Below are 27,861 nucleotides of genomic sequence, written 5' to 3'. Positions count from 1 at the left end.
TACAAGGCAAGACTTGTAGCAAAGGGATACAAGCAAAAGGCAGGAATCGACTATGAGGAGGTGTTTGCTCCCGTTGCAAGAATGGAGACAATCAGATTGCTCATTTCACAAGCGGCTCAATGCAAATGGCCGATATTACAAATGGATGTCAAGTCGGCATTCTTGAATGGTGTGCTTGAAGAAGAAGTTTATATCGAACAACCACCCGGATACATGAAAATCGGAGAAGAAAAGAAGGTGTTGAAATTGAAGAAGGCACTTTATGGGTTGAAGCAAGCACCACGGGCATGGAATACTCGTATCGATGCATACTTCAAGGAGAACGGGTTCGAACAATGTCCCTACGAACATGCCCTTTATGTGAAGAAGAATGGAGGTAATATGTTATTTGTTGCCCTTTATGTTGACGATCTCATTTTTATTGGGAATAATAGTAAAATGCTACAAAAGTTCAAGAGCACAATGACACGGGAGTTCGAGATGACAGATTTGGGCTTGATGAAGTTTTTCCTTGGTCTGGAGGTAAGACAAGGAAAGACGGGTATTTTTGTATCCCAGGAGGCATATGCAAAGGAGATTTTGAAGAAGTACAAGATGGAGTCTTGCAATCCTGTTTCAATACCAATGGAACCAAGAGCAAAACTTTCTAAGTTTGATGGAGGAGAATGAGTCGATGCAAGCAAATACCGAAGTTTAGTGGGAAGCCTTCGCTATCTCACATGTACAAGGCCGGACCTTGCATTAAGTGTCGGCATTGTAAGTCGGTTCATGGAGGAGCCAGTTCATTCACATTGGAAGGCGTTGAAGCGAATCCTACGGTACATCATAGGAACAGTGTCACTTGGGTTATACTATACAAATGCTGCAGATTACTAGTTGGTCGGGTGCTCCGACAGTGATTGGTGCGGAGACTTGGATGATCGAAAAAGCACATCAGGTTATGTGTTTTTTATGGGTGATACGGCGTTTACCTGGCTTTCAAAGAAGCAATCGATCGTGACACTCTCGACATGTGAAGCTGAATATGTGGCAGCATCTTTATGTGTATGCCATGCGATATGGCTCAGAAATTTATTGGGGAACTTGGAGCAACAACAACTCGGTGCGACTGTAATACGAGTTGACAACAAATCAGCAATTGAGTTGAGCAAGAATCCGGTGAATCATGAAAGAAGCAAGCATATTGACGTTCGATTTCACTTCATCCGAGATCATGTAAAGGAAGGAAGTGTGGAATTAATGCACGTGGCAAATCGGGACCAAGTCGCAGATATCTTCACGAAACCGCTACCGATGATACTTCTCGACAACTACAAAAGACTGATTGGCATGAAAGCTGGCAGAAGCATTTAAGTTTATGGGGGAGTATTGTTGAATAAACATTAAATGTCCATTTACATTAGTTATTCCAGCAGTTTTAGGAATATGAAATGTCAAGAGTCAGCAATTAATCTTAGTTAATGTTTTGTTTTAATTGCCTATAGTTAAGTTTATTTCAATTTTAAAAGGGTAGACTACACCCTACAAATAAGTTATTGTATTGCTCGTAAGGATAGAGAATAGAAGAAGAAAAACTTTTTCTTCCACAAGTCCACCAATTGCCTTTTTTTCTTTTTACAGTTACTCCAATAACTCTGTCCGATGAAGCTCACTGAAGTTTTATCAGTTCACTGAACATCGGAAAAACAAGCAACCGTAAACTCTAACCGCGACTAACTAACAGATCCAAGGCGTTATCCAGTCACCAATTAATCTGCTGCCCAACAACTCATGCGATCCCCCGCTAATAAATTCTGGGTGCCATTTCGCCATCCTATACGCTGATGACCGTGAGCTATATGTTGTGCACATTAAGACGGTATGAGTACCAATTCATTTATTGGAAGGGGGGGATCAATTAAATGAGTGGGAGTAGGTCGTGAGATTCGGTGGTAGTAATTACAGGTCCCATGGTCGATACTGATACTGATACAGATAGAAGAAGGAACATGATCATCCACCGGATGTGGACTATCCCTTTCCCCTTCGCATTTTAATGTCTAATGTCAGTGCAGCGACAAGCATTCAGTTAGATGATTGTTTAGAAAAATGATCAAAAGAGGTGAAATTGGAGAGTCGATCGGAACCGAGGAAAAGGGAAAGCATGAAGAACGAGTTGAGGGATCTCAAGAATCTAATTTATTCACGACATCCGTGCAGATGAGATCGTATCGTATGAATGAGTATATTGATTAAACTACATAGAATCCAACCAGAAATGATTGACAAAAGAGACAAAAAGAAACGAATCTGCTGTAGGTTGATCCCCCTTCTGTCCCGTCCTTAACCGAGAAGGGAAGAATCTGGAAACAAAACTTAAAATTTATCCTAAAATTAAGGTATGAATACTGTCTGCCGGCGGGAATTAATTGATCCGGCCGCCGTCGCTTTACATCTCCGCGCACCTCGTCGGCGCGAAGCCCAACCGGGAGTTCTTCATGTCGTACACGATGTGGAAGTTCTGCTGCTGGTAATTTCCCAGAATCGAGAGCGGCGACTGCGGCGTCGGCAGCATGGCGAGGCACATGATCTCCTCCGGCTCCAAACGGATGAAATAGTTCTCCGGCGGGAAGCTCCACACGGCACCGTCTGCGAAGAGGATGTCAAACTCCGGCACCTCCACCTTCCCTACCCCTGACACATTGTAGCAGGGGTCGAGAACCGGGAAGTCCGTCACCAGCGGGTATTTCACCTTCTTGGCGAAGGCTTCCTTTATCCTCTCGTACGCCGGGCCGGCGAAGTAGCTCAGCGTCGTGCCGGAGTCTACGATGGTTCCCCCGCTGCCGTCCTTGGCTATGTCCCAGGTCACTGCTGGGATGGCCAGTTCCTCGCCGCCGACGCGGATCGACTTGATCTTGACGTAGTAGAAGGTGTCGGCGGGGTTGTCTTTGCCGTTGATGAAGGTGGTGTAGTTCAAGAAGGGATTCCGGCGGACGTCATCGTCCTCGCCGAAGATGAGCTTGCTGCTGACGCTTAGGTCGCTGTTGCGATCGACGAGGCAGTAGGAGAAGATATGGCCGTAGAGCGAGCGGAGTTGGGAGGCGAACGAGAGAGGGCCGCGGCCGAGGCCCAGCAGCCCCGCCGCGCCGTGGAACAACCCGCGGTTCCAGTGGCCGCAACCGAAGATGACGTCGTCCACACGGCGGAACTCGCCGACACCAGTGAGGTTCATGGTGAAGGTCTCCAACGCGAGGTCTCCGGTGGTGTTGGAGCGGTCGCCGTACCAGTAAAAGTATGGGCAGGCCTGGTCTTGGCCTCGGCAGGGGCGCGGAGGGTCAGGGGAGGAGACGAGGCCGCAGCGGTGGTCGCTGCAGCTGACGTTGCGGTAGGAGGAGGAGGAGGCGGGGTCGTAGACGGGGCCGTGCTGCTCGAAGCAGTCGTGGCACGGGAGGCACTGGATCCAGTTGAGGTCGCTGCCGGTGTCCAGGATGAGGGAGAAGCGGCGCGGCGGCGTGCCAACGAACACGTCGATGAAGTACTCACCGGAGCCGAGGGTGACGCCCGACTCAACTTGGGCCATCAGTCGCCCGGCCAGCTCTGGCGACTTCGCCGACGCTACTTTCTGTCTGATCTCTGGGCGTGTTTGGTTAGCGGCGGCGGCGGCGGCGAGGCGGGACATGGCATTTTGGTTCTTCCTCTCGGTGATCCTTCGAACGAGGGTCTGAATTCTGAGATCATCTTTAAGGCTGGAGTTCTCCAGGGCTTCCTTCTTGCTCCTCTCCGCCGTCGCCTTGTCCTTCGTCGACTGGCGCTTGAGGTGAAGCTTCAGCGCCGGTGCCGCGCCGACATGGTCGTCGACATACGACGCTCTGTTTTGTCTTTCATTTTGGTCGCAGCTCGAGTCGCCGGAGGAGGCGATGGCGTTGAAACTCATCAAGTGGACGGGTGATTCGATCCCATGAAGCGCCGTTCTACGCGAACCCGGGGAGCTCCAGTTGTAGACAAAGGCGGAGGAGTTAAAGGGTTGCAGAAGACAACAAGAAAACAGGAACCAAATGGCGGTCCAATTCTTACAGGAAGCCATTTCAGACCTCAAATTTCATGAAAGACGAACAAATTCAAAAACTAGACAAGGCAATAAGAATGCACTAGATTCTTAACAAAAACGAAGCAAAGTAGAGAAGAAAGAGAAGGAAGAGAGTTGCAGAGATCGAAAAGCAGAAGATGTCTTGGAATTGTTTAAAGAAGAAAGGATTGCCATTGGCTTTTGGGAACAGGAATTTTATATGCCTTGTTCCTCTTTCTTTCTTTCATTCATTCTTCCACAAGTTTGAACAAGGGCATAAGGCAGGAAATGTCGACGTTGGAAAACGCGGCTTCGGTGATGGTGGCAGCGGAAATAGACGGTAAGTCTGGTAGCATTTAATGCTGGGGCGGAGAATTACAGTTAATATAGTATGCGTCAAATTAAATATTTGACTATATTTTTTTCTTCCTATATTACTGTGTCTGCTAGTTTATTCTCAACGATGAACGTCCAATATTCAGCCAGTAAAAATGATAGATAAATTAAAAAATAATCATCTATCTTTAAAATAAAATAAAATAAAAGGACGAGATCAGGAGCTTGTTTACTTGGTCATGGCTGACCACTGCCTTTGATTCCACCACCTGTTTCTTTCAGTAGCCCTTTCCTTTTCCCTTTTTCTCCACCGTCCTCCCAGGTGAGTCATGTGTGACGACTATTCTCCATCTACAGCAAAGTAGTTCTGCTCCATTATGCGTTGAGATTGGCTACGATTATATAAAAAGAATTTACTCAGCGTCGCTTGCTTGTGTGATCAAATACCATAAAATAAAATAGAAAGGCATTCAAACGATCTTCGACCAATTATACAATCCAGATAGGAGACCCAAATTTTTTTTTTTTTTTTTTAAAATGTAAGTTAGCTAGGGTTGGGAATGAGTTGCATCAGCGATAACAGATGACACTAAATCAACTTTTTGACCTAGCAAGAAGGGAAAATTTGATTCATGGCAAAGGGATCTTGTAAGAAAAAAACTGCATCTGGGTTATCAACCTCAATGAGGAGGATCACATGCGAGACTTTACTTCCTACAAATATATAAGAGTTTTAAAGATGCTCTCTCAATTTGAGCCCAGGTGATGACTAGAATGGACAATACTAAATAACATCATAGTGCTCCCTCAAGGCATGTTACAGCCCAGTTGACTTGAACAAATAGGGTTTGACCTTGGTCCAATTCAGAAGGACGTTTTGTTGTAAAATTTCAATTAAGGGGGTGGCCTCGAGATAGCCTTAGGTTGGTTGATTTATTTATCTTGAATGAACCCTAGGAGTATAATATATAATTTGATGACCAATTGCCAACAATTATACGATGATAAAATATTTTTCAATTTCTATGATTTTTTAGCAAAAAGGTGAAGATAAAGTACTGGTTAATTAAAAGATAGTTGAAGATCAAAGTCAACTAACAATTAGGGAAAAGGTTGAAATCTAAATTTAAAAGGAGAGTGCAAAAGCTCGAAGACCTAAGCTAAAAAGATGGTGGAATGGAAATTAAAAAGTAATAAAGAGCCAAACTAAAAAGAACATGATTTGGAAAGAAAAGAATCAAAATGTTGAGGGCACAACCATGTTTTCAGACCCAAAGTCAATTAAGAAAGAGGTAAAAAACCAAAGTCTTGGATTTCAAAGGGTAAAGCATGAAGATCTAGAGTCCATCAATAGTGATGGCGAAAGCTAGGTAAATGTACAAACTTCCACTCAAAGACATACTAGATTGAATCATGTCAATATGGCAACTGAAAAGATAAAAGAAGTATAGATGTCCATATATTTTTACCTTTCAGTATATCTGAGAAGCACTGACGGACCTTGGGGATGGCTAGCACCACGAGTAATTTGTGTGTTGCAGACATTTATGTGTGTTGTGTGGGAGTTAAATCCTCGTTACATGAAAAACTCATCCGTCCGTTTATTATAGAACCAAGCCTCGGTGGGCCAAAATATGGCAACTAAATAGTATATAAAATGGTTTATAATTTTTATTTTTCTCAAAATTCTTTACATAAATTTAAAAGTTGATTAAACTATAAGAACAAAAGGTGTGGCATAGTAGTTAGGTAACGAGTCCATCCATAAGATGAAAAATCTAATGTGCATGTCTCAAGCCTAGCACTCAAAAAGGTAAGTTGGAAACTCAAAATAGAGGAAATATATACAAACATGTACTTGTGCCGCATTATTTGATGGTCAGGAGTCACCAATATGATGATAGACGACAACCAAATTTTAATGTCAAAGTTGAGCAAAAAATAGCATTGGGTCCTAGGTCAATTTTAGGGTTGGAAATGTTCAATAAGATTTTAAATTTTCAAGTAATTGCATGGCCATCTTGTAGGGGGTACCATAATGTTGTTAACTAGTTGAAATAAAAAGGATTATCCTAATATTTGGAAAAAGTTTAAGTTAGATTTATCCTGAGATATTGATTGCCAAGTGTACATGAAGGGACTTGACATAGTGCATATGGAGCTAGAGAACTAATGACTCAATGTAGTCGAGCTGTTATGGTTAACTTGACGTGGTCAAGTTGGATGGGTTATGTTTGATGTCTCATAGGTTTGTAATGAGGTGGACTCAAAGGTGATAAGTGAAGAAGAACTTGGAGCATCCAAGAAACTAAAATATTTTGATAAGGGAGACTCTAGGATGAGTAGCATAAAGCGATTATTAGTTTGATACTATATGATAATTGAACAAAAATTAAAAGGATATTCCTTTTTTAACGAATCATTAAAAGGACATCTTATGTTGATTTATTATCAAAAGAAAGCCCCATCCCATGTAAAATGACATATTTGCCATCCACTATAAAATAATAATTTGTTTAATTATTATCCTTCTTTTATTTTTTTCAATCTAAATTGACACTTTGTAGCAGCTGTGAAAATAGTTATGGTTCCGTAGTTGTTATAATTGTGTGGTAGCTTAGTTGTAGTAACTACGATACCGTAGCTGCTATACAGTTGTAGCAGCTACGGTATCGTAGCTACTACAACTAAGTTACCACACAATTATAACAACTACAGAACTATAACTATTACAACTACTTAGTTGTCACATGGTTGTAGCAGATACGGAACCGTAGCTGCTACAACTGCAACTAAGAGTGGTTAGTTAATGATACGAAGATGCTAGAGCAAACTTTCGAATGTTGTAACTTTTAACTCAAATATCAGAATAAGACACTCTTTTTTTTTAATCGAAGCTTGTTCAGTGATTTATATTTGATATTAGGTGAAACCTATAACCGACTAAATTTTAGATCCAAAAACATCATTTAGGGCTTCTTCAGAGTCTCTAAACATTTTTTTTGTTTACTATTTTGATAATTTTTTATTTATTTATTAGAAACGGACTCAAAGATGTACACATTAGATTAATATTAGAAACAAACTCAAAGATGCACACATCGGATTATTTCTTGACCCAGAATTAGATTAGTTTATCATAAACGAACTCAAAGATGCACATATCGGATTACTTTATCGTCCGGATTTGGATTAGTTTATCAGAAATGAACTCAAAGATGCACACATAAAATTAATTTCTTGATGCCTAATAATCTTAGATTTAAAAAATGTCCTTTTCAAGGGTTACAAAAGAACTTAATGATCTTTATTATTTTTTTTTCATGTTATAGCAACTACAGTTACGTATCTACTACAACTATAACTATTGTAGTTGTAGTAACTATAAAATTATAGCTGATATAATTATATAGAAGCTACGTCGTCATCATAGCTATATACAACACGACTCCAAATCAAGATTTGGATATGAATATAGGCAAGAGTGTGTGTGTTAGATATATGTATGTGTTAAAATCAATTATTTATCGGAGGGTAAAAGGGTAAATGTACAAGGGGTGGGGACACTCTTTTGATAATAAATCAAAGTAGAGCGTCCCTTTGATGATTCATTAAAAATTAGATGCCCTTTTAATTTTTGCCCATGATAATTTGACTGCTTACAATAAGGTGAGCTCATAGTACTAAAAAAAAGGATGACATGAAACATCTAACTATAAATTTCTAGCAAATATATTCTAAGATATCCCAACAAAAGATGGATTTCATAATTGAACACAAAGGATGACACATTAGAGCGAGTTTGGAGGACTTGGTGCATCCAAGGGAATAAGGGTATGTAAGGTGAACTTAACGATAAGGTATAAGGATGGAGTTGTAGAGGTATGAGAAACAAGAGAGAAATAATAATATTGAGTTTGTCTTTGGGCAACATGATTGAGAGATGATGTATTTAGCTAAGTAGGGGTAGACTACCTAGTAGATTATGTAGAGTGTTTGACCATTGGACAATAGGCCTTGAGTTGTAATTACTCGTTAAGCTTGATTTCATAGTTTTGAATAGGCTTACAAAGGTGTAAACCGAGTGATATTAAGATCTTTAAGTAAATTCAATTAACTAGAGTGTTCGGTTGGTCACTAGTTGTCTAAATAAAGGGTTCAAAAAAATATATTTATGTTTGTGGTCTAATAAAATATTAAGGATCTACAGAATTAGTAGAAAAGATCATCCCAATATTGTCATAAATTTAATTTCTACAAATATTTTTATCACTTTATGGTCACCCAACGTAATCTTAGGACCCATACGAATTACAAGAAGGTGAATAGCTTCTATCACGTCGATTCAGTTTGCATTGCAGAAAACTTAAACTAAGTCAATATCATATGCACAACTCTAAGATTTTATTTAGTTCACCATCTCCCAAAATGACTACTCTAAGGCCTAGTTATAGCAATGTAATCATCACTAATGAATTTCCTCCTTCTCAGACTAATTTCGTGGAGAAATCTGTTACAACAATGTCACAACTATAATACAACTTTCAGCAAAATGAAAAAGCAAAAGAGGGAAGAGACATGATGAGTTACACTTTTAGCACAAGAGCTCTTCCTCTTTTTCACTTAAAGATTGTTGAGAATGAAGCTTGGGTTGAGCAGATAAATTATAGTCAAGAAGTGTTATGTTGAAGATAGTTGACTCCCTTTTAAATAGTCTTGAATGGAGATAGCTTCAATACCCTTTTTCCACCATCAGTCCATTGCTACCACCAATCGATTGATGTAGGAGTTTGACAACTGACTCAATAGTTGAACGATCACTGACTTTAGGTCGACGGTTGATATCATCCTATTTTTTTAATACAGTCGATTGATGGGAATCAACAATCAAATGATAGCCTTCGAACAAATTGGCCAATTGCATTAGAGATATATGTTCGTTCAAAATAAATTACTAGTTGAATGTTAGAGCCTAGCAATCGACTATTTGCTAGTAGTTGAACTAACTCATTGTATTGGGAGTGTTTTGCTTGCTCGACGTGATTTGCTAGTCGGCTACTATCACCTAGAAATCAACCAGTTGCATTGGAAGCATTTTGTTTGTTCGTCATGATTTACTAGTCGATTGTTATCACCTAGCAATCTAATTTTAGGTTTACTGTGTAAAATCCTAATTTAGGGTTTAACTCGTTAATCGATTGTTATGTCACATCAATTGATTATTATGTTAAACTCTTACCCTATTTAGGCTTTAGTCCATTAGTTGAACTGTTGAATCCCAATAGTCGACTTATAAACACTATTTTAATTTAGGGTATGCACATTAAACCTTGTTAGAACTAGTGCGAGGGAGGGAGGGATGGGGGGGGGGGGGGGTGAGGGGTGAATAACTCCTTTCAGATGGGTGAAACTTAACAATCGACACATCAATGTAAACACAAGAGACACGATCTTTTACTTGGTTCATAATCTTCGACTCCTACTCCAAGGCCTACTCATTATGATAATACCACTAGGTGAGCAAAAGTTAAGTTAAACTGAACAAATCTATCGAATCGATCAAATTTAAAAATTTAGTTTAGTTAATTCAAAATTTAATTTTTTTTCTTAAAATAATTAGTTATATCAGTTAATTCAGTTTAGGATCAATTTTAAAATCTCTTATTCGATTAAATTGAATTAACTGAAATAAAAATAAACTGATAAATCCTGACCCTAATTCTTGAATCCATGACTTCTCAAATCACTCATCAACTCCTTCCTCCGCAACTCCAACTCAGCTCCCCCCATCTCTCAATCCCCTCTCCCATCTTTCTCAAACCAGTTCTACTCAACCTCCTCTGTCGTTCTCGTCGTCAATGCCTCTAGATCCTCTTCTCACTGTTAGCTCGAGTCCTCTTCTAGTTTCTCTTGGCTACTCCTCTTCTAGTTAAATGTCTACTGTTAGATTTTGAGGGATGTCCTAAGACAATCATCTTATGATTTTACTATTTATTTAATAATTATAAATTTACTATTTGAGTATATATTATATGTTTGATGGTCTTAAACTCATTTACTGAATGACCGCAATACAATTCATAGCATGAGAGAATTTGTGATTGGTTCACAACTTGTGATTATCTCTACATGTGCAATTATGAAGTGTTAGAATTTTTCTAGTCGTCGAATTGATGCATTCGAATATCATCAATTTTGTAAGACTAGCACGAGTTATACTTGGTTTGCCAAGCAGTTGTTTTCTCACTGGTTGGAGATATTGGGATGTCGAGAGTTAAACGTGGATGCTAGTTATGGTAACTAGTTCATTGAAGTGATTCGTTATAAGACTTCATATAGTTATCTACATATATGGATATGTCTGTGAAGCTCTTACTACAATTCGAGTGTAAGTTTCCTTGACTTGAGGTATACAAGTCATCTTAATTATAGAGACTTATATTTTGACATCTTAAGCAAGTATCTCATCGAGGTGTAGACCCAGGATAATTGAGTATAAGTTGAAGTATTCGAAGGTGTTTGGATATTCCACAGAGGATTCACCACTCCTTGAAAGGAGACGTATACCCTATAGTCACTCGTTAGAATTATTACTCAAAGTCTTTGGCTAAAACATTACATGTTAAAAGTACGAGACTCTTTGTAAAGCCCGAAAATTCTCAAAACTGTTTTAGAAATATAATATGATTTTTCTGGAATTTTTAGATATTTTTCCGGAAATTTTCCGAGTAGCGGAAGTAGCAAAAATAAATATAAGCGTAAAACGGCCTAGGCGAGAATCGAACCCGAGACCTATGGTTTAGTGGACAAGGCCAATAACCAGTTGACCCAGCAGGGCTGTGCTGAAAGAAAGGAGAATCAAATATATTTATATTTGAGTTGGGTTCATTAAACCACTTAATATAAATATCAACTTAAGTTGGGTTTGGTTTAAGAAAGGGGTTCGGCACTTATCCTCACGGCAACCTTTCTCTCCCTCTCCCGTTTCCTTCTCTCGGCGCAGCAAACCAAAGCAAGGGAACACCTAGGGTTTCCTTCCTAGGACCGTGTGTGCACTTTCCGGCGGCAACACCAGCACGAGTCGGTTCTTCTCCGCGAGAGGAACGCGAGGACGTAAGTGGGTCGTCGAGGGGAGCAGTTTTCCGGAAAACCTAGCAGATAGAATCGTAAGAAAACCTTACGATTGAGGTAAGAAACCCCTCACCTGCAGTATAATAGCTCCGTTTGGATTTTCTATGCATTAGATTAGTAATATGCAGATTTTGTTGACATGTAGGGTGTTTTAACCCTCCTCTCAGATTTAGGGATTTAGTTAGCACCTTTAGATGGGCCGAACACGTTTATTCTCCTTCAGTTGGAGGTCATAGACGCTGTTGGGTGCCTAGAGGTGATTTCCCTAAGGGAAAGGAGGGTTTAGGCACACCAAGTGTTCGATAAAATGACTAGACCAGCTAAAATGCAACTTAGGCATTTTAAATAGCGTAGATAAATGCATTAGAAGCATTTAGATCAGTAAATCAGTTTATTCTAGCTTATATGGGACTAGATGTCCAAATGGGTGGGCTCCCACAGTCGCCTCTAGGTTCAGACAACCTAGTTCTAGGTTCAGATAACCTAGATTCAGCTAACTAGCATATCAGTATTTTACTTTCAGCAGCGGCACTGTACTGGATTAGATATCCATTGGGTTGGACTCCCACAGTCGTCCCTGGGTTCAGATAACCTAGTAAACCCTGCTAAATTCGGAACTTGCAACCCCGGGTCTAGTAGGGATGCGCGCACAGCAAGTACAGTTGCCAGGGCCCTACAGCAGCATGTTTAGTATTTTCACTTACTATGTACTAGTTTTCAAAACTCAAAACAGTTATATCAGTTGAGTTGATTGTAGCTTTGTTTTAGTTCAGCTTAGCTCAGCATTATGCTTCAGTTTAGTTTTCCATGTTAGCTCTATGTTCAGCTTATGTTATGCCATGCTTTGTATGATACCATGCCATGCCATGTTTGCATATTCAGTATGTTTTTCAAATAACATGATTTAAAATCATATTCGCATCGTATGCATGATTTAGTGAGGTAGATGGTTTCTTACTAAGCGTTAAGCTTACAGATACTATTTTCCTTATACTGCAGATACAGGAAAAAAGAAAGTGGACTAGTGGAGGCTGGAGGGTGATGCTACGATGATGTGTGTGTGCAAGGGGTCTGGAATAAAGATCCTTGGGATCTAAACACTTTTGTTTCAGTTTTAGCACTTAATATGTCTAGTTTTACTTTTAGACGTGTTACTAAATTGTTCTAGCTGAGTAACTATGTCTTGTTTAGCTTAACATGCTTAGAACATTAGTACTTTCATGCTAGAATGTTATTACATGTTGTTAGAATAGTTTATGATGCATTAGTTAGGTGTCATGTGGAATTTTGGCACGCCAAAGTGCTGAAATCAGAATTCTCGAGTGAAATCAGACACTGATCGGTCTCCAGACCGATCAGAGTCTGAGCTGTTCCACTGGATCGGTCAGCCGACCGATCCAGCGAGATACAGTAGCCTCGAAGAGATTTCCAGGTGCCTGGATCGGTCAGCCGACCGATCCAGCGAGATACAGTAGCCTCCAGGAGAACTGCGAGTGCCTGGATCGGTCAGCCGACCGATCCAGCCATTCCTGGATCGGTCTGCCGACCGATCCAGCACGGGACAGTAGCGAACCCAGGATTCTACAGGTTCCTGGATCGGTCAGCCGACCGATCCAGTAGCGTACAGAGTCGCAGTATAGTTTGGGGATCGGTCGATGGAACGATCCAGCCCTGAACAGAAGTTGAGCTTTGTGGATCGGTCAGCCGACCGTTCCAGAACCCTTCTTCCGTGCCAGTAGTAAGCTGGAATGATCTTTGGATCATCTCGATAGCCCAATCGACCCACGGGTCGATTGAAATGTCTGATTACAGTTAGTAGAATATCCGAGAGGCATAGATTGTCTTTCCTAGCACGGGTACAGTAATTAGTTAGCAAAATTTTAATTAGCCCAGCTTTCCGCACAGTATAGCTTAGCAGTAATGTAGCGATTCGCCTTACAGCCTAGTAGTTAGAAGGCGGGTCGTTACACTCTTAGACACATGTACGAGTAATCTGAATTTACAGAATGAGGAAGTATTACTTGGGCTAGATGTGACGTAGTCAGCCTAGTGGGGACTGACACATAAACCATGTCTTGAACCCAGTCAGTATAAGACGAGTGAAAGGAACGAGGCATGACACACTGTAGCTGCTGAAGGGTTCAGAATTAATTCTGAAATCAACTATGATTTTCTAGCTAAATGGGGATCATGATGTATTACTAGGTGTCACTCATGATCGTTCCATAATTAAGTAGTTAATTATAGAAGGCCAAGATAAACCGGGAACCTCACACACACTATAGGTCTCTAAAAGATGCTAAACAAGTTAAAGAATAGGATTCTTAGAACAAGAGATAAATGTTTGGTTGAACCATACATAAGACAAATATGGAAATATTTGTCGAATCGGAAGCGCGGATAGGTCACATCTCTTATGGAAGAGTTAGACCCTATTGGATTAGTCATGAACCAACTTGATTTAGTTGTGAACCAAACCAAGAGGTTAATGGGATAATTTTTGGTTAAGGGATAATGGGTTGGATTTAGACTTTCTAATTCAACTCATTAATGAGGGCTATATATTAATGTGGTTAAGGGAGAACCATATACAAGAGATCATTAATTGACTTGATAATGTTTTGGAAACCTTAACCCAATTTTTATCCTCTCCCTTCTCTCATCTCTTTATCCTGCCTCCAACAGCAAAGGGGCCTCCCCTTGTTGCCGTGACCACCAAGAAAGGAAGAGCAACTTCTTCCTTGTTTGCTTCCTCTTCTTCTCTTGATCTCTCTCCTCCGCTCGTGGCTAGTAACTTCCGAAAGAGAGACTTATACTCATAGAGTTGTCTTGAGGAGAACAGCGTGGATATGAATAGAGGCGAGGTTCGACAATGTCGCTACGATTGATGCCCTTCTCGTTATAGGCCATTCATAAGGTATACCTAAAATAATTGCTATTCATTTTATTTTATGATCTTGTCCAATGCGATTGTATCTTGCATGTGTGTGGTATATGTGTTGTAATAAATTAAATTTATTTACGTTTAGTCTTCCGCTGTGCATGTTAACGGAAAGTGTTTTATCACACACTTTATCGGGCATATCCCAATAATGGTATCAGAGCCCTATCGTACTTCGACATGATCATAAAATAGTTTATGAATGTTTGTAATTATAGTCTTATTTGTTTTTGGATGATTAGGGAAAAATGGATTGGAAAAATTATTTTCTGATCTGAAATTGGAAAATAAAACATAACTGATTTCAATCAATCAACCAATCAATCCGGATCATCTTAATTGATTAGCTGATCGATCCACTTCAAATTGTGTGAAAAAATTTCCACCTGGATCGATTAATTGATCGATCTAGGAGGAGAATTTACGAACAGAAGTGAGGTAGATTGATCAGCCGATCGATTGAAGTTGGTTGGATTGATCCGCTGATCGATCCAGAGATAGGAAAATTTCCTTCGTCTCGATTTGCTTCTAGTTCGATTGGTCGATCGATCCAGATGACCTGGATCGATCAGTCGATCAATTTAGGTTGTATATTTTCAATAGAAAGCTTCTAGATCGATTGACTGATCGATCCAGATGCCTTGGATCGATCATTCGATCAATCTAGCTATTGTTTCTGAAACAATTAGTTGAAAAAAATTCCAATTTTGGTAATTCCAAATTAATTAAAGTAATTCTAATTATTTTCTAATTTGTTAGAAAATTATAATTAGGGAATTTGTTCCCAAAATTAGATTTAGGGAATTTATTTCCTAAAATTGTGATTAGAGAATTTGTTTCCTAATTTAGAATTGCTTAATTAAAAATTATTTCTCTAAAGAAAATATGTGATTACTTTTGAAAATTTATTTTCAAATCTAAAATTAAAAGATTTTATTTTATAAAATCAAATCGTTTACAGAAATTTTATAATTTATAATTAAAGACTTTTGATTTATGAAATCAAATCTTTAAAAGATATATTTTATAAAAATATGTAATTAATGGATCATAATTTATGAAATCAAATCTTTACACATATTTTACATATCCAAATAAAATAATGATAACTATAAAATTAGGTATGAATCTCATGTCATTTGTATGTCATATAATTATATTTTTGTCATGCATGTGATGTGATTAGATTATGCCATATGTGTGATGTGTCATACTATACCATGTGTGTCATGCCATCATTTATATCATACATGTAATGTCATGTAGATAGAATTTTGTATTATGTAGATGAGACCTAAATCTCTTAATCAATATTAAAACATACACCTTCTGTTAATATGGTAAGAATCATAGTTTAAGTTTTTGTTTGATTTGTTGACCAAAGTTAAGCTCAACTTGAAATTAAATATGTTCAAACCATAGAGATGCAATCTCATGATTAACAGGTTGGTTTTAAACTTCAAGCATTGATTTATTGTGTTAAAGGCATGATCAATATGGATAGAGGTGAAGTTGGGTGATATGCATTTGATTTATACTTGTTAATGTATTAACAACTCGATGTTTATGAAAAAATCAATTAGTTGTTAGCATAATGTGATAGTTGCATATAAGTGGTATGCAATCAGTAAATTTGTTACCTACTGCTATAGCTAAGAATGACTTGTTGGCCAAAGTCAAGGTTACTCTTATTTATGGTGGATATCAACCCACTTGGAGAAAACCTACCATCTCACGAATTCAAAATAAGAGTATTTGAATTTAATAAATAAGCAGACTTTTACATGTAAATTGTTTACATAAATAAAATTATCTCTCATACATTCTCATTTTTGTATTTCTAGGTTAATCATTTAATTATAACTTTTGTTAATCTGCATTAGATTTTGGACTCGAATAAACTAACTAGCCAAACTTTTTAGACTGGTTTCAAAGTTTGAGAATTGTTCTTAAAGCTGAGAAGCTAGCTTATGTCCTTGAACAACCCCTTCCCATAAGTCTTGATGTCGATGCAACTGTAGACCAATTGTTGACCCATAAGAAACATAAAGATGATTTTGTACTTACTAGTTGCATCATGCTAGCCACTATGACTTCTAAACTGCAGAAACAACATGAGCATTTAGATGCTTATGATATTGTCTATCATCTTTGTGAGCTGTTTGATGAGCAAGTTAGATCTAAAAGGTTTGAGGCCTCCAAGCTTCTCTTTTGCTTAAAGATGTAGGAGGGTTCGTCTATAGTACAATATATACTAAAGATGAATGGCTACATAGAACATTTAGCATCACTCGATTTTATGAGGGATCATGAGTTAAGTATTGACTTAATTCTATATAATTTACTGAAAATTCATTCACAATTAATGATGAACTATCAGATAAACAATTTGGAACCGATCATCCCCAAGATGATAAATATGCTCAAGATTGTGGAGCCTTCTATTAAAGGTGAACAGAAAATTGTGATGTTAGTAGACTCCTCCGAGAAAAGTTCTAAGAGGAAGCCAAAACATTAGGCTAAGGGGAAGAACAAAAAGGACAAGACAGTAGAATCAACACAAAAGGGCTCATGCCATCATTGTGGCAAGATGGGACACTAGCGAAGAAACTACAAGATTTATCTTGAGACCGTGAAGAAGAATAAGGCATCCGATGCCCCATCCTCTTCAGGTATTTTCGTTATTGATTGTCATGTTATTTCTTTAGACACTTGAATATTAGATATTGGGTGTGGCTCACATATATGTAATGACATATAGGAACTAAGGGATAGCAAAAGACTCGTCAAGGGAGAATCAAATCTGTGAGTTGGGAATGGAGCAAAGGTTACTGCAGTCGCCATTGGAACATACTTGTTAAAGCTTCCTAATGGACTTGATTTAGAACTGGATAATTGTTATTTTGTGCTTGCATTAATAAAGAACATTGTTTCCATCTAACTTTTAGTAACAATTGTTGTTATATAACTTTAAATGGTGTTCTTTATGGTACTGGGACTTTATGAAATGACATCTACACATTAGATATATCTAGTGACGTACTCAATATCGAAACGAGCAATAAAAACGCTCAAATAGATAATCAATTAACCTTTCACTCGTGGCATTGCCGCCTTGACCATATAAGCAAGAATCGTATGTCCGAATTGCAAAAGATTATAGTTCTCAATTCATTTTAATTAGATATATTTGATATATGTGATTCATGTTTAAAAGGCAAGATAACAAAGTTACCTTTTTCTGGAAAGGGTGAACAAGTTAATGAGTTACTTGGGCTCATACATACCGATGTATGTGGACCAATGTTAACTCACGCACTAGAAGGTAATAGCTACTGTTGGACCCTGTGGTTGTTTTGATGTGACCAACCAAGTTGAGGTTAGGTCCTGTTTGTTTTCTGATCCCTGTGTTTAAGTGTCCAGGAACTTAGGGGCACAAGAAGTCGAGCGGAAGACGCAGCTAGCGGGAAGGATGGCACGGGAAGGGAGCCGACGAGCTCGGTGCGTCCGAAGGACGAGAGAGCTACGGAAGAGTACACCGGTGGGCGAGAAGAATGTGCACGATGTTCGAGGGACATAAAGCCAGGACGGAAGCCTGCTCGAGGAGAAGGCTGGGAATTAGGTTTGGGTGAGCCCTATTCCGGTTGACCGCAATCACCCAAAAGATCAGAGCATCGGAAGCTAAAACGAAGTGGAAAGGAGCTGGAAAATAGTCCTGAGGTGCCTCACACCAGTTTGAAGTGCCTCACACTAGACTAAGGCACCTCATACTGGTTGGAGGCGCCTCAAGCAGTTTGATGCGCTTTCAACACAGCTTGAGGCGCCTCCAAGCTGGTCAACTCGATCGTTTGAGTGCGAATAGAGTTTTATCTGCTTGACTTGGTTAGAGGCACCTTGGACCTTGTTGGAGGTGCCTTGGACCTTCGAGATAGGATTCCAGGAGCTATTTAAAGGCCCCTGGAGCTAGGAAATATTCATTCATTCAAGCAATCAACTTTGTAATCAATTCTTAGCAACTAGTGAGCGTTCTAAGTGTAAAAAGGCTTCTCCGCCTACAGTGAAGGAGACTCTACTAGTGGAGCTGTTCAACCACCTTGGATTAATAATCGTTTTGGTTGTAACCAAGTCAATTTTTGGTCTCCCTTTTTTTCTGTTATTTCATTATTTTTATAGTTGCTATTATTTTAAGTTAAAAGCCTCGAGGAGGGTATAATCTTATTTTGCAGTCAATTCACCCCCCTCTTGCCGGTCCCGCTGCACCAACAAGTGGTATCCGAGCCCGACGACCTCAGAAGGACTAACTGCCAACTGAAGCACAAAGATCAAGACGATGGTCAGAGCGAACATTCATCCCCCGAAGTTTGACGGAGACTTCGCTACATGGAAACACAAAATGGAGATATTTTTTAAGACTGAATTCAATATTCTTTTAATAATGAAATATGGATATACAGCGCCGAAAGACAAAGAAGAATGCAACTGGACGAAGAAGGAGCAGGCCGATTTCATGGCCAACGGAAAGGCGGAATTCCACCTACTCAGCGTGCCGCCACCCCAGGAGGTAAGTCGGATCGGGAGCTATGATTCCGCTAAAGACCTCTGGGATAAATTCCTAGAGCTTCATGAAGGTACCTCGGAAGCTAAACTAGCGAGGCACGACATCCTCCAGACCCAGTTAACGAACCTCCGGATGAACAACGGCGAGAAGGTAGCGCAACTCCAAGCGAGGATCAAAGAGCTGATAACGCAACTGATGAATCTCGGAGAATCGGTAATGAACCGAGATTCCATCCGATATGCGCTCAACGCCTTCCCCAGAACTCCGGAATGAGCTTCCTTAGTAGATGCTTACTACATCTCTAAGGACTTTGAGGTAAGTAGTTTAGAATGTTTATTCTCTACCTTCGAACTTCACGAGTCTCGGATTGCAGAGCCTAAAGAAATAGTGAAGTCAAACCTCGACATCGCCTTATAAGCCAAGTTAGACGATCCCAACTCCGAAGCTTCGATTGACGAAACCAAAGCAGCGCTACTGGTAAGACGTTTTAATAAATTCCTTAAAACTAATAAATTTCGGTCACAGTCGAGAAAGCATCAGCACAACAGAAGGACGGTTCGGTGCTATAATTGCAACGAAGAAGGGAACATCAAGGATGATTGCCCAAAAATAAAGGAAAAGACAAAAGACAAGGAGAAGGTAAAGCATAAGTCAAACACCTCCAAGCACAAAATCCTGAAGGCCACTTGGGACGATTCAACGCCCTCCGAATCTGAAATCGAAGCATTCTCAGGATTAGCACTGATGGCCAACCATCTCTTCGAAGATGACTCAAGCTCAGAGATGAGCATAGATGAAGGGGGAGGAACTCAGTAGAAGAAGAAAGCTGCGATGAAGGGGGAGCATCACCGAGTAAGGTAAGTAAGGTACGTGATCTCACTCCTAATAAGCCCATTCAATTTATCAAATTGCTTACAAAAGATCTAGCAAAATTAGAAAAAGAAAATGCTGAATTAAAATTGAACTTAGCAAAAACATGCCCACTAGAAATGTATGATAACTTAAATTTAGAAAATGAAAAATTAAAAATTAAAATTGAGAAAATGAAAAATAATGCATGCTTAAATAAATTTCTAAAATAGAAACTAAGGATTTATGGAAAATTAAATTGGTACATTAGAAAACATCAGGGACAACTTAGGAAGATTCCTAGAAACTATATACCTCATAAGTTTTTAAATAACCCAGTAGGAAGGAACCTTTATTGGGTTCCAAAATCCGTTTTAGACTGATTCTTTTCTCCTTAAATTAAGGCTTTCAGAAGAAAAATTAAACAGAAAATTTCTTTTGAGACTTTGTCTAAGGAAGTGGTTGTTGCTCCAATAACCAAGAAGGCCTAGTGTCTCGCCACGACCTGGAAGCCAAAATATTGAAATAAAATGTTTAATTTACTTCTTATTAAAGCATTAAAATTAAAATTAGATAATGCTTTAAATTTTTTTTCCCATACTTAGGAAAATATTCTTGCTTAGAATTTTTACTAGGAAAATCTTTAGAACTATTTTTGCCTAAATTAAAAAGTCTTCTAAAGTTAAATTTTTTTTGGTTTAACTTAAAATCTTTTTTTGCAAAAACTTAAGGAAAATCTTAGAAATTATTTTTCAAAAGACTTAGAATTTTTTCAACAGACTTAGAACTTTTTCAAAAATTTTTATTTTGAAATATTTGGTACCCCGCCTTTGCTGTGATAAAAGGGGGAGAAATAGGTACAAGTTAAGTTTAGGGAGAATTAAATTAAAATAAATTACTATGATTTTCAACAATTAGTATTAAAACTAAATTTTATGCATGTTGCAATTCAGTTTAAATGTTAGTTTTGTAATTTCTTTAAATTACTACTTGTTTGTTTTTACCCTAACTTAAACTTGGGTTGATGCACATCAAAAAGGGGGATATTGTTGGACCCCGTGGTTATTTTGATGTGATCAACCAAGTTGAGGTTAGGTCCTGTTTATTTTCTGATCCTTGTGTCTAAGTGTGCAGAAACTTAGTGTTGGGTCTTTCGGGCCGCAAAAATCGCTTTTTGCGTTGCGAAAACCCCGAATCCCATGCCACCGGATCTGTGCGAAGTTTAAAATTTTATATACATGTTTTCTACTCCTAGATCTACACTAGATCTACAAGATCAGAAGGTATACCTTTGAAGCGAAGCCCTTCGCGTATCCCGCTCATCCAAGGTTCGCCGGATCTCAAGGTTGTTAAGTGTACAACCCTCTATGCGTATCCACACGAACAAATGATGGAGAAACCTAACAAAAGCTGTGCTAGCACCTTTGAAAGATTCATCCAAAGAGGAGGAGAGGGAGAGAAGAAAGCTTGAGGAAGAAGATGGAGGTTTCAAAACAAAATGAAAACTCCCAAGATGATTAAGTGGTCGGCCACTTTCATGAAAGGCTTTTAAACCCCATGGAATATCAAGAGTCAAGACTCTTGATCTCCCTCATGAGGTGGCACACACATGTGTTAGCCTTGATGATGTGGCACATCACCATTAGCCACTTAATGCCAACTCACCAATGAGGTGGCAAATGGTCAAGTCAAACTTGACCCTTCATCTTCCTCTCAAGTCAAGTCAAACTTGGCCACATCTATCCCATGGTTGATCTAATCTAACCATTGGTTCAAGTCAATTTTAATTTAATGAATCTCTATTCATTGAATTAAATTGATTCAATGAGTCTAAGTCCAAATTAGACTCATTTAACACATGAACCAAATTGAGTTCAACTCAATTAGCCTAATTTGGATTACTCTTAATCCAATTTGGTTCATCACATGAACCTAATCCTTTAGGTTCATCAAATAAACCTAATCTCCATCTAATTACCCTTTGTGTGTGACCCTATAGGTTCTTGTAACGTTGGCAATGCTCCTAAACCCATTTAGAAGCATAAGTAATGAGCGGTATCTAGCAACACATCATTACTACCCAAGTTATAAGAATGTTGAGATCCAACATCACCTTGTGACTACTAATTGTGACTCTTCAAAATATATGACAAGTGTCCTTCTATCCTTGACATCTAGATTGATCAATGTGAGGCATAGACCGCGTCATCCTCTAATCAATCTAAATCTTGAATCCCAAGTAGACTCACTCAATCAAATGAGCTCAACATCTCATATTGACTCATTTGGGCATGGCCATGCACTTAGTGGTCTCACTCTATCAAGAATATCGATGTCACTCCCGTCATATAGGAAGGATAGATCCCATCTACATCACTCACATCCCTCCGCATAATTTGTTACATACCCAGTAATCGCCTTTATAGTCCACCCAGTTACGGGTGACGTTTGACGAAGCCAAAGTACGTAACTCCTTATGTAGGGAACCATGGTGACTTCAGGTCCAAGGACTAGTAGTCATACTAATAGCCACATGAGAAAGTATATGACACTCATATAACGATCCATGATACTTTCTCATGGCGGGTCATTCAGTATACATTCTCCAATGCATACTCATATGTTAACTTGATATCTCCATATCTATAACTTGTGAGATCAAGTCATCTAGTTGACCTACATGCTAGTCTCGTCGCATTAACATTGTCCTTGAATGCGAATACTTGACTAGGAATGATTAAGAGTAGTGTTCCCTATATCATCTCACTATCGATTCAACCAATCGATTGATATAGGTAAGAACCTTCTACTCAAGGACGCTATTATACTTAGTTATTTGGCACCAATACAAGTAAGTATAATAACCATAAACAAATGCCTTTATATACATAAGAAATATGATCCAATGAGTCCATACAACAATCATCAAATGATTGGCTCTAGGGCTCTAACTAACACTTAGGAGCACAGGAAGTCGAGCAGAAGACGCAGCTAGCGAGAAGGACGACACGAGAAGTGATCCGACGGGCTCGGTGCACCCGAAGGACGAGAGAGCTGCGGAAGAGTACACCGGTGGTCGAGAAGAACATGCGTGACGTTCAAGGGATGTAAAGTCTGGACGGAAGACTGCTCGAGGAAAAGGCCGGGAATTGAGTTCAGGTGAGCCCTATTCCGATTGGCCGCAATCACCCAAAAGATCGGAGTATCGGAAGCTAAAGCCAAGTGGAAAGGAGCTGGAAAATAGTCTTGAGGCGCCTCACACTGGACTAAGGTACCTCATACTGGTTGATTTGAGGCGCCTTCAACACAGCTTGAGGTGCCTCTAAGCTGGTCAACTCGACCATTTGAGCGCGGATAGAGTTTTATCCGTTTGACTTGGTTAGAGACGCCTTAGACCTTGTTGGAGACACCTTAACCTTCGAGATAGGATTTCCAGAAGCTATTTAAAGGCCCTTGGAGCTAGAAAATATTCATTCATTCAAGCAATCAACTTTGTAATCAATTCCTAGCAACTAGTGAGCGTTCTAAGTGTAAAAAGGCTTCTCCACCTACAGTGAAGGAGACTCTGCTAGTGGAGCTGTTCAACCGCCTTGGATTAACAACTGTCTTGGTTGTAACTAAGGAAATTTTTGGTCTCCCTTTTTTCTGTTATTTCATTATTTTTATAGTTGCTATTATTTTAAGTTGAAAGCCTTGAGGAGGGTATAATCTTATTTTATAGGCAATTCACCCCCCTCTTGTCGGCCCCACTGCACCAACAACTACTTCATTACTTTAATTGATGATCACTTTCGTTATAGGTATGTGTATCTAATGAAATATAAGTCTGAAGCCTTTGAAAAGTTTAGAGAATTCAGAAATGAAGTAGATAAGCAACTTGGTAAAATATTAAGATACTTCAATCCGATCAAGGTGGAGAGTATTTAAGCCAAGAGTTTCCAGATTGTCTAAGAGAAAATGGTATATTGTCTCAATGGACTCCACCTTATATGTCACAATATAATGGTGTATCTAAGAGGCGTAACCGAACCTTGATAGACATTGTTAATTTAATGATGGATCGTGCAAATCTTCCCAAAATCTTTTGGGGTTATACACTCATGACAACTATTTACTTGCTAAATAGAGTCCCGACGAAAGTAATCTCAACTGCTCCATATAAGGTATGGACAAGTAAGAAACCCCTCATATCTTATTTGAAGATATGGGGATGTTCTGCTTATGTGAAGAGTACTGTATCAAACAAGTTGGATGTTGAGGCTGATAAGTGTTTATTTATTGGACACCCCAAGAAAACTAAAGGTTACCAATTCTATTATCCCTTGGAATAAAAGGTGTTTATTTCAAGGTATGCTACCTTCCTAGAGAAAGAATTTCTTTTACAGGAAGTAAGTGGGAGTATAGTTGAATTTGATGAAGTTCAAGAGACTCCAATAAATACTAATGAGATGTCTAATCAAGAACCACAATCGATTATGACACAACCTCCTTATATATCAGGTAGGACATGCAATATTCCTGAGAGATATGGATCTCTTGTAAGAGAATCAAATGACGTATTACTCATTGAGGATGAGGAACCTACTATTTACAAAGAGGCTCTGAATAGTTCAGAAAAGGAAAACTAGCTTATAACCATAAAGTCAGAAATAGATTCCATGTACAAAAACCAAGTTTGGAATTTGGTGGACCCACCTGAAGGCATTACACCGATAGGGTGCAAGTGGATTTTCAAGAAGAAAACTGACATGGATGGTAATGTAATTACCTACAAGGCAAGGTTAGTAGCAAAAGACTATCATCAAAGGCAAGACATTGACTATGACGAAACCTTCTCACTTGTAGTCATGCTCAAATCTATTCGGACACTCCTGGCCATATTAGCTCATCATGGTTATGAGATATGACAAATAGATGTGAAAACATCTTTCCTTAACATAAACCTGCTCAAGGACGTATATATGACACAGCCTGAAGTTTTCACATCTGTTAACAAGAATAAAGTATGCAAGCTTCAACGATCCATTTATACTTTGAAGCAAGCATCCAGGAGTTGGAATATCCGTTTTGATGAGGCGATCAAATAGTTTAATTTCTCATAAAATCTAGACAAACCTTGTGTGTATCAAAAGGTTAGTGAGAATGTAATCAATATTATATGTTGATGACATATTGCTTATAACAAATGATATACTAATTCTACAGTTAGTTAAAGTTTAGTTGTCTAATACGTTCTCCATGAAAGACATGGGAGAAGCAACTTACATCCTCAGGATGAAAATATATAGAGATAGATCGAGAAGGTTGCTTGATTTTTCACAGTCTCCATATATAAACAAAGTGCTAAAATGACTTAGCATATCTGAATCCAAGAAAGGTTTTATACCTAGAGGCATGAAATTCACCTTTCGAAGTCTATGTATCTATAGACAGAAGACAAGAGGATTTGCATGGATAAGATACCTTATGCATTCGTAATAAGATCTATCATGTATGCTATGTTATGTACAAGGCCTGATGTGTCGTATGCTTTGAGTATTACAAGAAGATACTAGTCTGATCTAGGAATGAACCATTGGGCAACTGTCAAGATGATCCTTAAGTACTTAAGAAGAACTAAGGATATGTTCTTAGTTTATAGAGATGGTGATATGATCATACGCAGATATACGAATGCTAGTTTCTAGATGGACAAGGATCACTCTAAGTCCCAATCTGGATTCATATTCATATTAGATGGAGGCACAGTTAGTTGGAAAAGTTCCAAGCAAGACACTATTGCAGATTCTACCTGTGAGGTGGAATACATTGCAGCTTTAGAAGTAGTAAAGGAAGCAGTTTGGATCAAAAATTTTATTACAGAACTTGGAGTGGTTCCATCCATTATTGAAGCATTACCTGCTTATTGCGACAACACTGAAGCTATTGTTCAAGCAAAGGAACCTAGGTCTCATCAGCGATCAAAATATGTGCTTCGCCACTATCATTTGATTAGGGAGATCATTAGTAGGAAAGAAATACAACTTGAGAAAATTTTCACTGAAAGGAACCTAGCGGATCCTTTGACAAAGGCTCTACCACAAAGTAAGTTTGAGAGTCATGTCTGTGCTTACGATTTAGGGAACTATGACAATTGGTATTAGGCTAAGTGGAGTGTTAGATTTTGAGGGATGTCCTAAGGCAATCACCTTATGATTTTTACTATTTATTTGATAAATATATATTCACTATTTGAGTGCATATTATATGTTTGATGGTCTTTAACTCATTTACTAAATGTCTGAAATATAATTTATAGTATGAGAGAATTTGTAATTGGATCACAACTTGTGATTATCTCTATATGTGCAATTATGAACGTATTAGAATTTCCCTAGTTGTCGAATTGATGCATTCAGACATTATCAATTCTGTAAGACTAACACGGGTTATCCCAATACCTATGAATTCTCGACGTTAGCTTGAGCCCTTAAATACGTTCATAATTGATGATGCCTAAATGCATCAATTTGACGACTAGAAAAATTCTAAAACATTCATAACTACACATGTAGAGGTAATCAGAAGTTGTGATCTAATTACAAATTCTCTCATGCTATGAATTATATTACGGGCATTCAGTAAATGAGTTTAAGACTATCAAACATATAATATCCACTCAAATAGTGAATCTATATTTATCAAATAAATAGTAAAAATCATAAGACGATTATCTTAAGACATCCCTCAAAATCTAACACTCCCACTTGACCTAATGTCAATCGCCATAGTGTCCTAAACCATAAGCATAGACATGACTCTCAAACTTTGTAGTAGAGTCTTTGTCAAAGGATCCGTTAGGATCTTTTCAGTGGGAATTTTCTCGAGCTATATTTCTTTCCTACTAATGATTTCCCTGATCAAATGATAGCGGCGAAGCATATATTTTGATCATTGATGAGACCTAGGTTTCTTTGCTTGCACAATGGATTTAGTGTTGTTGCAGTAAGTAGGTAATGATCCAACAATGGATGGAACCACCCCAAGTTTTGTAAATAAATCTTTGATCCAAACTGCTTCCAAAGTTGTAATGTATTCCGCCTCACAGGTAGAATCTGCAACAGTGTCTTGCTTGGAACTTTTCCAACTAACTACACCTCTATTTAATATGAATATGAATCCATATTGGGACTTAGAGTCATCCTTATCCATATGAAAACTAGCATCCTTATATTCACGTATGATCATATCACCATCTCTATAAACGAAGAACATATCCTTAGTTCTTCTTAAATACTTAAGGATCATCTTAACAGTCGCCCAATGGTCCATTCCTGGATCAGACTAGTATCTACTCATAATACTCAGAGCATATGACACATCAGGCCTTGTACATAACATAACATACATGATAGATCCTATTGCAGACACATAAGGTATCTTATCCATGTAAATCCTCTCGTCTTCTATGCGTGGACACATAGACTTTAAAAGGTGAATTCCATGCCTCATAGGTATGAAATCTTTCTTGGATTTAGACATGCTAAACCATTTTAGCACTCTGTCTATATATACCGATTGTGAAAGACCAAGCAACTTTCTCAATCTATCTCTATAGATTTTCATCCTGAGGATGTAAGTTGCTTCTCCCATGTCTTTGATAGAGAATGTATTGGACAACTAAACTTTAACTAACTATAGAATTAGTACATCGTTTACTATAAGCAATATGTTATCAGCATATAATATTAGGATTACGACTACACTCCCACTAATCTTTTGATACACATAAGGTTTGTTTGAATTTTGTGAGAAATCAAACTATTTGATCACCTCATCAAAACGGATATTCCAACTCCTGGATGTTTACTTCAGTGCATAAATGGACCATTGAAGCTTGCATACTTTATTCTTATTAACAGGTGTGAAACCTTCGGGCTATGTCATATACACATTCTTAAGCATATTTTCATTAAGGAAAGTTATTTTCACATCCATTTGTTATATCTCATAATAATGATG

The 27,861-nt window shown here is 38.5% G+C and overlaps 1 protein-coding gene across 1 annotated transcript; it reads right to left on the bottom strand.

Moving 5' to 3' along the window:
* Nucleotides 1-2,190: 2,190 nt before the first annotated feature.
* On the bottom strand, nucleotides 2,191-4,383 carry LOC121980356 (aspartic proteinase nepenthesin-2-like). Its single transcript, XM_042532360.1, has one exon. The coding sequence runs from the start codon at nucleotides 4,061-4,063 to the stop codon at nucleotides 2,429-2,431; it is 1,635 nt and encodes a 544-aa protein (XP_042388294.1). The 5' UTR covers nucleotides 4,064-4,383; the 3' UTR covers nucleotides 2,191-2,428.
* Between the last annotated feature and the right edge of the window lie 23,478 nt (nucleotides 4,384-27,861).

The sequence above is a fragment of the Zingiber officinale genome, chromosome 5A, assembly GCF_018446385.1.
Source record: "Zingiber officinale cultivar Zhangliang chromosome 5A, Zo_v1.1, whole genome shotgun sequence".
Lineage (NCBI taxonomy): Eukaryota > Viridiplantae > Streptophyta > Magnoliopsida > Zingiberales > Zingiberaceae > Zingiber > Zingiber officinale.
Note: the sequence above shows the minus strand (reverse complement) of the source record. Positions and strands in the feature narration are given on the sequence as shown.